This window comes from Berghia stephanieae, chromosome 10 (assembly GCF_034508935.2).
Source record: "Berghia stephanieae isolate SIO BIC M18660-M18661 chromosome 10, UCSD_Bste_1.3, whole genome shotgun sequence".
Lineage (NCBI taxonomy): Eukaryota > Metazoa > Mollusca > Gastropoda > Nudibranchia > Aeolidiidae > Berghia > Berghia stephanieae.
In genome coordinates this window covers 28,503,050-28,515,388 of record NC_088369.1, presented here as the reverse complement: position 1 = coordinate 28,515,388, position 12,339 = coordinate 28,503,050, and the positions used below count along the sequence as shown (strand labels likewise).

The 12,339-nt window shown below is 38.8% G+C and overlaps 1 protein-coding gene across 3 annotated transcripts in view; it reads right to left on the bottom strand.

The window, feature by feature from the left end:
* Nucleotides 1–3,881: 3,881 nt before the first annotated feature.
* Nucleotides 3,882–12,339, bottom strand: part of LOC144980928 (uncharacterized) — a 35,710-nt gene continuing 27,252 nt past the window's right edge. For 2 of the 3 annotated variants that reach the window (XM_078928865.1, XM_078928866.1), the window contains exons 6-10: nucleotides 12,155–12,299; nucleotides 10,910–10,979; nucleotides 8,476–8,671; nucleotides 7,170–7,302; nucleotides 3,882–6,390 (exon numbers count right to left, since the gene is read on the bottom strand). In XM_078928865.1, the coding sequence (XP_078784991.1) occupies nucleotides 6,277–6,390; nucleotides 7,170–7,302; nucleotides 8,476–8,671; nucleotides 10,910–10,979; nucleotides 12,155–12,299 (658 nt within the window). In that variant the 3' untranslated portion in view covers nucleotides 3,882–6,276. The remainder of the gene's footprint in view (nucleotides 6,391–7,169; nucleotides 7,303–8,475; nucleotides 8,672–10,909; nucleotides 10,980–12,154; nucleotides 12,300–12,339) is intronic. The other variant, XM_078928867.1, reaches the window with a different exon arrangement.

The window sequence follows — 12,339 nt, the reverse complement described above, 5'->3', positions numbered from 1 at the left end:
CCTGTTTGAGACTTAACTCTTACTTCTTCCCCTGGTGAAAGGACAGGGAGGGACTTTGCAGTTCAGTCATGATAGAATTTCTGATTTACCTTCTCAGCAAAGTGAGCTCGGACAAGATTCTGATTAATTGTGCCCGGCCGCAGCGATTTGCTTATGATGGGTAATTTATTTCTGGGACAACGGCCAAGAAGCAGTTGCGCTGGTGAGGCCAAGTCCTTCTAGAGGAGTACTGTTGTAATCCATTTTTGTTTGCTCCCTTGTTCCAAAGACGCTTAAGGGGATGGGCGGGTCCTCGATTGTCGAAAATCGAGTGAAATATCGATTTTGAGATTTTTTTATTTTTGAAAAGTTTGAAACCTTTGCTACATGAAAATGTGTTTGTTGACTCTCAGATGGGTCAGTTTAGGTCCAAACTGACCTCTTGAAGTCCAAGGGGGTCAGTAAATATAACGTTACAGCCTGGCTTGACAGCGAAAAAGCCATATAAACATTAGACCAATATGAGCATAAAACATCGATAATAATAGGCAAGTTTGGTATCGATAGTTTCGTCTATTTTTGGTCTATATGAAATGCCCACTGTCAAGGTCTTCGGTCTATCTATATTTAGTCAAGAGCCTTTCCAAAACCCCCTTCTCTGACCCATTTGTGAAGGGTTGACTGATTGTAGTAAAATCGTGACTAATTGTTGTGACCTTTTGCCTTGCTAGCGCTGTTCTCATTGGCTGTTCAAAATAGTCGATGATAACATGACCTGATACTGCTTTCTGAGTGGTTAGCGGGCGAGTCAAAGTTCATACTTTGACCTCACCTTCGCATGCGTCGCATGTAAACATTGTTATTCTGTGTGTGATTTTTCTTCTTCCCGGGGACATAAAAGTTTTGTTTTGTGAAAAGTACCGACACGTACGCAACAAGTATGCTTAGAAAGACTCGAATTGTACGACTTGCAGAATCAGCAGCTCGAACAAGATGGGAACAGTAATATTATTGTGAATTTTTATAGTTAGAATTTGTCACTCCTTCGTAACATGATGCAAAATGAATAAGCGCTGAGGTCTCTAAATGAATGAATGAAGTTACTGTCGAGCTAGACTGAGTATTGGTTGTAAACGAATGAGCGAGAGGTTTGTTATGCACTTGAGAACCAGAGAGAGAGAGAGAGAGAGAGAGAGAGAGAGAGAGAGAGAGAGAGAGAGAGAGAGAGAGAGAGAGAGCGCAAAATCCACTAACTGTGCTCAAAACGCTTTACAAAGGGTCCCTGACCGACAGCAACACGTAAAATGTAGAACAAGACATGACGCCTGTTAGGCGATATTACAATTTTTCCGACAGCGACAGCACTGTTGACGGCTAAGTACTCATTTTACATCCGAATACGGTGAGAGAACGGGAGTAATTAGTCTTTTCCAAGGACTCAACTATTCGCTGAACCAGGCTCGAAACCAGGACCTTCTGATCCGAAAGCGAGTGTCATACCACAAGACCATATAGCCGCTCATAGCTCAGATAGATAGATAGATAGATAGATAGATAGATAGATAGATAGATAGATAGATAGATAGATAGAGAGAGAGAGAGTGTGTGTGTGTGTGTGTGTGTACGTACGTGTGTGTGTGTGTGTGTGTGTGTGTGTGTGAAGCCGAGAAAAGGCAAGGCAGGAACAGGAGGCTGAAGAGGGAGGGCCTGCACATCAAGCAGGGTCATTTTGACCCATGAATGCATGATCTTGTCTGAGTTTCCTGTGCTTGAAACTTTGAATGCGTTTTTCTCTGTTTGTGCTTTTTCTACCTTTATTTTACTACTCTTCCTTTATTTGTAAACATTTTTGAATGATTTTTCGCATGTGCATACAGTACTACTAGCTTCATAAAACTGAGCATTTGTATTTCAGACTTATTTTATAAATTTTGCGTAAATGTGGGTCAAAAGTCCAAAAATGGGTCAATTTTTGATGTTTCAAAATTGATGAACTTTGAAAATCAATAAAAATAATACTATTGTAGATATTAGAAAACCGATGCTTAGCCCAAAAGAATGGCTCAAATACTACTTTTGTACCTATTTTCATGCCAATAACTTGTCATTTGGCGAAGCCTTAGCATTTTGAAAACTACTTCATTATAGGGTATCAAATTTCAAAATGGCGGCGTTACCATGGTAACCAAAAACTGAAATTTAGGTTTTCAATGTTTTTTCCTCTAATTAGGATGTACCTAACCTAAAATTACCACTAAAAGTCAGCTACTTATTACATTTTAGAATTTCGCCTTCAGGACCCGCCCATCCCCTTAATAGTTTGAATGACTCGTTCAGCAAGGCTTTTGATATTGCGGAGTTGGATTTTGATAATGCGGAGAGACAGGCTTGTGTAATTTTCCAAGGTTATTGCTGAATGTTTTGAGATACTGTGATTGGAACTGAGTACCACAGTCCATTCTTATAACTTCTGGAATGCCATGAACGCCTATAATTTGAAGCAAGGTGTTCATTACTGTTGAGGCACGTTTGTTGGTTATCTTGTTGACTCGGATAAAGCGGGAATAATACTCAACTCCGATGAGATACTGCTCTCCTGTGAACTAAAAAAATGTCGCAAGCTACAAAGGACGGTTCTGGCTGAGGAGTTGTCTCAAAAGGTAGCTTAGCCTGCTGGTTTTGGTGCTGGTTTTGGAAAGAGGCACATTGAGGGCAGTTCTTGATGGCTTGTTCGATGTCCCGCTCTCATTCCAGGCCAGAACAAGACCTCCCTGGTTCTCTGCTTGCTCTTTACCACCCCTAGGTGAGACTCATGGACTTGTTTTATTATGTGACTTATGAGGCTAGGAGGCACAGTGATTCGATTGCCTTTGAGAATGATGCCATCCACAACCGAGAGTTCAGCCCTAGAATCCCAGTATGGTTGGATCCGATGAGGTACTTCCGAACGAATGGGAGGCCATCCCTTAAGGATGGTGGTGAGCAGGTCTGCTAGTTTAGCTTCTGTGGCCTTTTGTATCTCTTGGTACTTGTTATCGGCAAGACTAATCTTGTGATGTCAATACTGTGGATATCTGAGTGATTTTCCTCTTGATTGGGAAGGTATGCACGGGAAAGGGTGTCTGCTAGTAGCATTGTTGACCCTTTGCTGTATGTAACAGTGAGATCATACCAAAGCAGAGCTAACATCATCCTCTGTAATCTCATAAGGACTTGGTGAAGAGGTTTCTGAAATATCATTTCCAGAGGCTTGCGGTCATTTGAGACTGTTGTGTGCTTCCCAAACATATAACAGTGGGATAGATAGCATTTCTTTCTCTATCTGGGCATAGCAATTTTCTGAACCGATTAATGCTCTTGAAGTGTAAGCAATGGGACGGCCATTTTGTAGTAGGACAGCACCAAGCCCAGTGCTAGATGCATCGCATTGGATTTGTATGTCTTTGTTGGCATCATATAGTGCTAATAGTGGGCAATTAGCAAAATGGGGTTTTAGCCAGATGAAGCCGACATCATCCATTAAGGAGAGATATTTATTTATTCGATGATAAAGAGTTGAGAATGAATCTTTATCTTAAGATTTTTCTATTATTCTAAGTTGCTTTATTCATTAATTTCTTGAAGGTGGAACCTGAAAAGTTAGTGTTTGTAAAGCCAATGATTGCATGCCTTTCTGCCTAAAATGAAACATTTATTTTTCTTAAACCGACTGACTTAGGCAGACTGGATATTACTGTCGAAAAAAAAGAGATATTTTTTGAGAGAGAGAGAAAGAAAAAAAAATTAAATAAAGAGAGAGAGAGAGAGAGAGAGAGAGAGAGAGAGAGAGAGAGAGAGAGAGAGAGAGAGAGAGAGAGAGGGAGAGAGAGAGAGAGATGGGGTAAAAACACAACACAATGGTGTCCTCATCTGATATTTTTATTGGACCCTATTTATTCAGTCAATTTTGATATAAATGCATATTGCACAGAAATGTATATAGATAACGATAAAAACCGGTATAATGCTCTTTATTATAGTCCAAAACAACTTTACATTCATTCATCAATGAATAAGCAATCTTTTCATCCTCCACTCATCCTGGTTGGAAGACTTAATTAACAACAGGGACCATGTTCTCTTCCTTCAGTCAACTCCCTTTTGGGCGTCGACAACTTTCACCTTCATCAATATATTATTATAATGATACGTATTGAATTGTCAGCTTCAATTTATAAGACGAAGACAGATAATGTGGACGTTTCGGGTTTCCCCTTTATCAGCAAAACAGGATGAATGAAACACTAGAGACAAATGAGGTAATGTGATAGTGGTGTTGTTAACAACGCCACTATCACATTACCTCATGTCTGTAGTGTTTCATTCATCCAGTTTTGTTGATAAATGGGAAACCCGAAACGTTCACAGTATCTGTATTCGTCCAATAAATTGAAGCTTACAATTCAATATGTAACGTTATTTTTCCTTCGAGTTGCAAGCAGAAGCAGTTTCAATATATTATAATACACACTTTGTATTGCTGATTCTTAAATATTCCAAGTCACGGGCATTTTTTCATTTTGGAAGGGACTATTCGTCAGTACTGACAAATATCTGTCTTTGCAGAGTAGCAGGAGCTTCTAATGGTCTCACACACAATATGTATTATGATGGTCTATCCATGGGGAGAAATAGTACTGCATTCGTCGCGCGTCACAATGCAGCGTTCATTCAGATGCTCTGCGGTTTCAGGTTCTTTGCCATAATGTATAGATATGGGACAGTTGGAAATCTTTCATAGTGGCTATTCATCAGTACTGGACGCAGAGTCCGTGGATCATTTATTGTCTAAATCTTTTGACTTTATCACCTTTTTTAAAAACTAGCGCTGAGATCATCAATAAATGCCTCAAGCATCCAAATCCGGGCATCAATAAAGGAGACAGACTGCACGTTCTCGGGGGTAAAAACACTTGCCAGTTTAGTCCATGTCACACACCTTACATTTTAAATCTCACGGTTGTATTTTCATAATATGTTTATGTAGAATTGTCAGTTGTATTGTTTGGTTTAAGAACGTTAACTCTTCTAATACTAATATGATTAAAATTTTCGAGTGTCTAAGGGATCCAAATACAGATTGTTTACGTCCTGGGATGTGACAGACATTGGCAATATACAATTCCAACTCAACTGGTTTTTTGCTTCTTTTTCATTATTTCTTGTATTACTGACGAATGGACATGGTCTTTCATTTTCATTTTTAAGTTCATGTTCTTCAAAAGTGCCAGGTCTTTGTTGATTGTACCTGACAATCATGTAATTGGTCTTCCTGGATACAGTGATCCATATTTGACAATGGCTGGATTTTCGGGGATTAGTTATTGTTATTTATTCTTGCAAATGAATCTAGAATATTTGAATGGATAAAAGCCTGAGTGGAATTTCAATAAGATTCTCCACAATTAATGTAAACGATCATAAAAAGAATATTTAAAATTTAAACATAGGCTGAACAGGCAACCATAAAATGATGCTGCTTCTATATAGCATCTTTCTACTAAAAATTAACTATCGCCTGATATCACCACACCCATTCAATTCCTCAATCCAGTCATAACAATAATATTCATCCATTCAAGTCCATCTACCATTTAAACCTGTCAAAATCACATCCAGTCTGTCATCTATTTCCATTTTCATATTCACACACCATATTTCTATCACAAATATTTCCAACTATTCTCTCTATCTTTTTATTCAGCATATCCATTCATTCATTATATTCATTCATTCATTCATTCATGCATCCAGCCATTCATCTATTCATTCATTCATTCATTCTCCATTCTCAGTCTAACTAGTTTCGTTGATTGAAAGGTAGGTTTAGATAATAATAATATTATACAGATAAAGCCAACTATGCCGTACCAGATTGATTAGTTGACTTTAAGCAAGGTTGACTTTATCCAATATATTAATAGATAAAGAACAAATTTGGGACCAACAAGAGGTGTTGACTTTAAGCAGAAGTAAGTTGACTACACTCACAACTGTGATTCCACTGTAGCAATTAGTATATAAAAAAAAACAAGTACACACACAAACACACACAATCACACAAACAACACGCACAAATTCATGCATGCAGACAACCATCCAGTTGCTCATTCATCCACTTATTCCATGGTTCTTTTTCTCCATCCATCCACCTACTATTCACCTGACCTATCTATCCATCTCTACTCATCGACCTTTTCTCTCCATCCATCCACCTACCCCTCACCCTACCATCTTATCTATAAATCCATCCATCAATCAGCCAACACAATCCTTGCTTTCAACCTCACAAACATCTTTTCCTTTTCGACATACTTTTAACCCCACACCGTAATGGTCAGATAGCGGTATCTCAAAGTCGTCATAAAGGCGCTGGGGGAGGAAAAAAGGGAGATAATTATCAACAAGCTATGTCTCACAAAAACAATAAACAAAAATTCGAATTCTACAAAGTGCTTTCTTACCCTTTATTATGTAATTACATAATGATTCTACCTTACCTGCACATAGAACACAATTATGGGCTTGATTTAACATTATTGTAATGTACAATATAATTGTTCATTGGTTTGAGAGTTTCTCCATCACAACAATGAACCCATGACAACTTTTAGGTTGCCAGGCAACGCTCCTGCTTTCTCTTCAACTCCGATCCACCCACACAATGTTTTAAACCAAAATCAAATAAGTAAATAAATAAATAAACAACAACAACAACAACAAAAAACCCAACAAAACAAATACCCAAGTAATCTCATTCCAAGACAAAGACAGAAAGCAAGTTGGAAAACACATATGGGGATAGAAGACACAGTAAGTACCTCCCTGCCCACTCTGGGAGGTCAGAGAAAGCAATTGAAAAACAGATATAGGGAGATTGAAGACACAGCAAGTACCTCCCTGAACACTATGGGAGGTCAGGAACCCCACCCAGTGAGATTGTTTGAAGGATGTTGGACCAGAACTTACTCTAATGTTTGACACCGCCAGGGGACTGTCTTTCTTGATTAAAATATGATCTATGAGATTGTTTGAAGGATGTTGGACCAGAACTTACTCTAATGTTTGACACCGCCAGGGGACTGTCTTTCTTGATTAAAATATGATCTATGAGTATGAGATTGTTTGAAGGATGTTGGACCAGAACTTACTCTAATGTTTGACACCGCCAGGGGACTGTCTTTCTTGATTAAAATATGATCAATGAGATTGTTTGAAGAGTTTTGGACAAGAGGATTCTTGACACAGAAAGTGCATCGTCCATCTTCCTCCGCGTACGGAGATCTGAACAAAAGTTAAATTGGAAAAGAACAATTAATAAGCAATATAAGAAAACTTGCTCAACAAGCGGAAGCATAAAATCAAAAAATGGACAGATAATAATGGAAAAAGATACAATCCTGAATAGAATAATAAAGACAATATGATAATAAAAAAATGATGCGAAAAACTAAAAAATTATAATAAAGTCAAATTTTCAGTGTTATGTTCATGTTCTCCAAGCATGACATATTATCCTTGATTAATGTAACTGGCAGTGCTGTTAGTTGTTTTTCTCGAAATGGTACTTCATATTCGACAAACTATACTGCCATAGTTTTAGTTGCTGGAGTAACTTAGCATCGTATAAATAAAACATTTCCGAATAGGCGCCACATTTTTCTAAAATTGTACAAATAAAGGCTTTTTCAATATGATCTTAGTGTAGTTATTTGATAGTGATCTTAATTGGGCTGATGATGAGAATTAATTGTTCTTTGCTGATTTTTTTTGGTCGAATGAGTCGATTGTGTTTTCGACTGACTTTGTCACTGCTCACGCACTACAGTTGTATTAAAGGGTTGGTTTTACTCGTGTCCAAAATAATTTTATTTTTTTGTCGACTTTGATTTGATCGTCTTGAACAATGCCCTCCTAGCCGGACTTTATCTCCGTTTATGTAAGGTTGGCAGGAAAGTAAAAATTGCTTGATATCGTTTAGTAAGGACACTAGTCAATCGCAGAGCCAGATCTAATCACCTAATCACCACTGGGTGAACTGAGGGGTCAGAATAGTAATCTTGACCGCACCGAGGTTTAATACCGGCTCCTTTGTTGGATTGATGCTCTACCTAAAGAGCTACTTCCATACTTAATCCTCATCGAGCCATGGGGTGCATAAGGTAGAGACTAAAGACTTCCATTTTTGTTTGTCGCCTGCATGGACACTGATGTTATTCCAGGCTAGGCCAGGTCTTTATCCATGGGTCTTCTTCTGGTTTATTTGGACTTGCCTTTTCGTCTTTTGCTATCGACCGTCCAGCGGAGTGCTGCAGAGCAGTTGTCTCCATTCTGGCAACATGTGCCATCTATGTCTCTTGGCAGTTGTAGCTATGTTCATTGTATTTGTTTTTTTTCTTAGAGCTACTGGAACCCCAAAAGTGTCAGACTTTTTATACTTATGTAATGCACACTCACCTATATCCACCTTCGATAAGCAAATTAAAATTGTCTGATAAATCTCCCTCAACATTTTCCTCGGGGTTTTTGTCGTGTGTAACACGGGGTCCAGAGTTCATGTCACCAAGTAACACAGCATCAGTGTCCTCTAACACAGCCAAGATACGTTTGATCTCAATAGCCTGTTGGTTTTTGAAGGATCCAAACCCATCATCTGAAAATATTTTTAAAAACGTGAGCTTTCATATTTCACATGTATCGACTTCAATGAGCTCCAAGCATTTTACAATTTTAAAGGGGTCCTTAGCAAGCAGCAACATCGAATATGTAAGATATGACTGACATCTCTCACGCAATATAGCACGATTTTTGTCAACAGGGACAACGCTGCAACTGTTTAGATAATCTTTCTCCACCCAAGTGTAGTGAGAAATTGTGAGTAGTGAGCCTTATCCAAAAACTGGTTTGCCAATATGGGGAAAAAAAAAAAAGGGGGGGGGGGGGTGAGGGGGAGGGTCTTGAATCTGCGACATACACAGAAAACTAGCTAATATATATGGACATTTACAGGACGGATCTCCTTGATTGTTTGAATTATAGGCACCAATATTGAATTAAATTGAATACATTGTTTATATACATCTTTAACTTTATTTCCACATAGGCCTGCTAGGGCTCTCTATCCCTGTAGTTTGTATTCTTTGTAGCCGGTAATTATTCATACCTTATTTGGATGAATAATAAGTGTAAAGCGCTTCATCAACAGTCACTACGCTACGCGGGTAATTGGTTATTTTTGTCACCCATGACATTACTAATCGCACCTAATGTCCCCTGACTTGGTTAAATAGACGTCAGAATGTGCCGTTCAGGATTTTGGCACCAAAATACAGTGGGATCCCGATAAAGCCAACATTGCCGAGCCAGAAAGACTGGTTTACTTTAAGAAAGGTTGATTTTATCCTTTACAAATGGAACATATTTAGATAACAGAAATTTTGGGACCACGAGGTGTTGACTTTAAGCAGAAGTTGAATTTTAGAGTGTTGGCTTTATGCGGATTCCATTGTACATGTAATAAAAACGGTTTTCTAATCTAGTTGGATGGCTTTCTGTTCAACTCTGGTCGGCAAAAAGTTGAGTCCTCGAAGGAGGCTCTTTTTTCTCACATTTTTTCACCATACTTAGGTGTAAAATGAGTAAATGGCTGGTATCAGTATTGTATCTATTGGGATAAAAATGTAATGGCGTCTTATCAGGTGTGATGCCTGGTTCTACACGTTAAGTGTTGCTGGCTGTTGGCTTGGGGCATCTTAGAGGAGGCTCTTTTCTCACATTTTCACCGTACTCGGTGTAAAATGAGTACATGGCCGGTATCAGTATTGTATCTGTCGAAAAAAATGTAATTAATAGCAAATTATCTGATAGCAGAGACTTTTAAGAGCATAATCGGATATAACAGGGGAACCGGAACCTACTTTAGGGTTAGTATCATTTGTTGAGGGGCATAACCTGAAACCAACTGATTACCACTTGTGTGTCTAGTTATTAAAAAAATAACAACAACTTTCCCTACATCTGCCCCCCCCCCCCCCCTTCCAAAGAAAAGAAAAGTAAGAAGCCAAGAAATGAGCCAACCTTCCATTTTTGTTGAGTTTTTTCATACCAAGGGACACTGCAAATTATAATAAAATGGGGATTAAGGCCATTCGGGTTGTTTCCATTGAAACTCGATATAAAAGAACTCGATTTAACAAGGATTCTAAAGATGATCTCAACATTGGTATTATATTGAGGTTACATTGTATTTAGATAAGACAACAAGTTCCCATTGGCACAAAACATGTGTAACTTTTCAAATAATTTGACAAACTTGCATTCATTTCATTGTTATTTTATAACATTCTAAAATGAGCTACAAAAAATAAAAAGTAGTCCTTCAGAGCCACGAGGCCCATGGGGTCAGAGTTTATCCCGGTTTCTATAGCGTGAATCGGACAATAACAATTGCTTGCTATCCTTTGGAAAGGGCGTTAGTCTATCGCAAAGTAATTTCCGCCAGATCTAACAGACCCAGATACCCAATCATTGCTCTGGATGGACAGAGGGGGGGGGGGGGGGGGGTCAGTAAAATCTCGACTGCACCCGAGATCGAGCTCGTCCCTTTATGTGTGAAGCAAGTGCTCTATCAACTGAGCTAACGGGACCCCCATGAGCTACAAAGTTATTGTAACATTCCTCGACAAAAACATTTCTGAAAAAGTTCCAACTATTGATAACCGTTCAAAAACAATTCTTATCCAGTTAGAAATATATTTTTGTTTTGTTTACTGTGCCATATTTTGTGTAATTGGGCAATTTATAATAAAATCAAATAACAGTTGGTTACCGTTTTCACCCAAGCGGTCCTTGAGCAGATGAATGGAAGCAATTAGATGAAATATATACTTACATTCCAAATAACCGTGATCATCCATATTGGCGCTGAAATGAGTACAAACAGCTGTGATTCCGTTTTGAAGCTGTGGACACAAAAGTTTAGGTCTGATGGGGATTGGACAATATTCACTTATATGAAATTGCAACCCCCCCCCCCCCAAATTAGCAAAATTTGTCCAAAAAAAAGGCCTAAATTTGCCAAATTTGCCATGAAACTTACAATATCTGAACATGTTAGGAACACTTCTGCCTCAACATCGTAGAGGAAACGGAGTGTCTATTCGTCCTTACAATACCAGTTATTTAACCGAACCCATCAATATCTCCAACCTCTTCTTAAGGTAAACTTACTAACGGTGTATAGTGAAATTAGTTGCTATACATCCAACATTTCCAGCGCCCCCCCAAAAAAAAATAATTTAAAAAATGACGGTATAGCAAGATTTACTGTGTAGGCCTATGGTAATGAGGTAAGCGCAAGAAAAGGCCAATGCTTATGCAAGCAATCTTTTCATTTTCATCCTTTATCGCATAACCTTAGCCTCGGGAGGCTGGAGTGTGCATGGTGCATATTCATTCGTCACCCTCACACTGTTGAATCGTTAGCATAATGGGAGGAACATTCTCTCTCTCTCTCTCTCTCTCTCTCTCTCTCTCTCTCTCTCTCTTTCTCTCTTTCTAGTGGTAGTAGTAGTAGTAGTAGTAGTAGTAGTAGTAGTAGTAGTAGTAGTAGTAGTAGTAGTAGTAGTAGTAGTAGTAGTAGTAGTAGTAGTAGTAGTAGTAGTAGTAGTAGTGGTAGTAGTAGTTGTTGTTGTAGTAGTAGTAGTTGTAGTAGTAGCAGTAGTAGTAGTAGTAGTCGTAGTAGTAGTAGTAGTAGTAGTAGTAGTAGTAGTAGTAGTAGTAGTAGTAGTAGTAGTAGTAGTAGTAGTAGTAGTACCACACACACACACACACACTTGCACGCGACCAATTATTTCACTCACAGACAGAAGGTCTTGTCATAACAATGTACCTATGCAGAATGGAATCTGTTGCACAGTGAATACAATCTGGAATAACGTCCAGCTTTAGTTTAAAGTACGAATAGTGAAAGCAATACTATCAGTCCTTACGTACGGCAACGACAGGCGATGATATTCGTCCTTACGGACGAATAGGGCTACCCGAAAGAAAAATACATTGAGGATGTGTGTGTGTGGGGGGGAGGGGGGGGGGGGGACTATGCTAGTGAAGATTTGTAAATGGGAAGAAATATTACCTGGGCAGTGATGTAACCTCTTTGAAGAACAATTCTATTGTGTGGAAAGTAGCTTGTGTAGGAGACGTTGACCATATCGTGTTTGCTGAGGACCAGCAAGCCAGGACCATTCATACGGTTGTGTGTAGACTGAGGTAAGACACACCTAGACCAAGCAAGGAGATGGACGGAGAGAAAGAAAATAT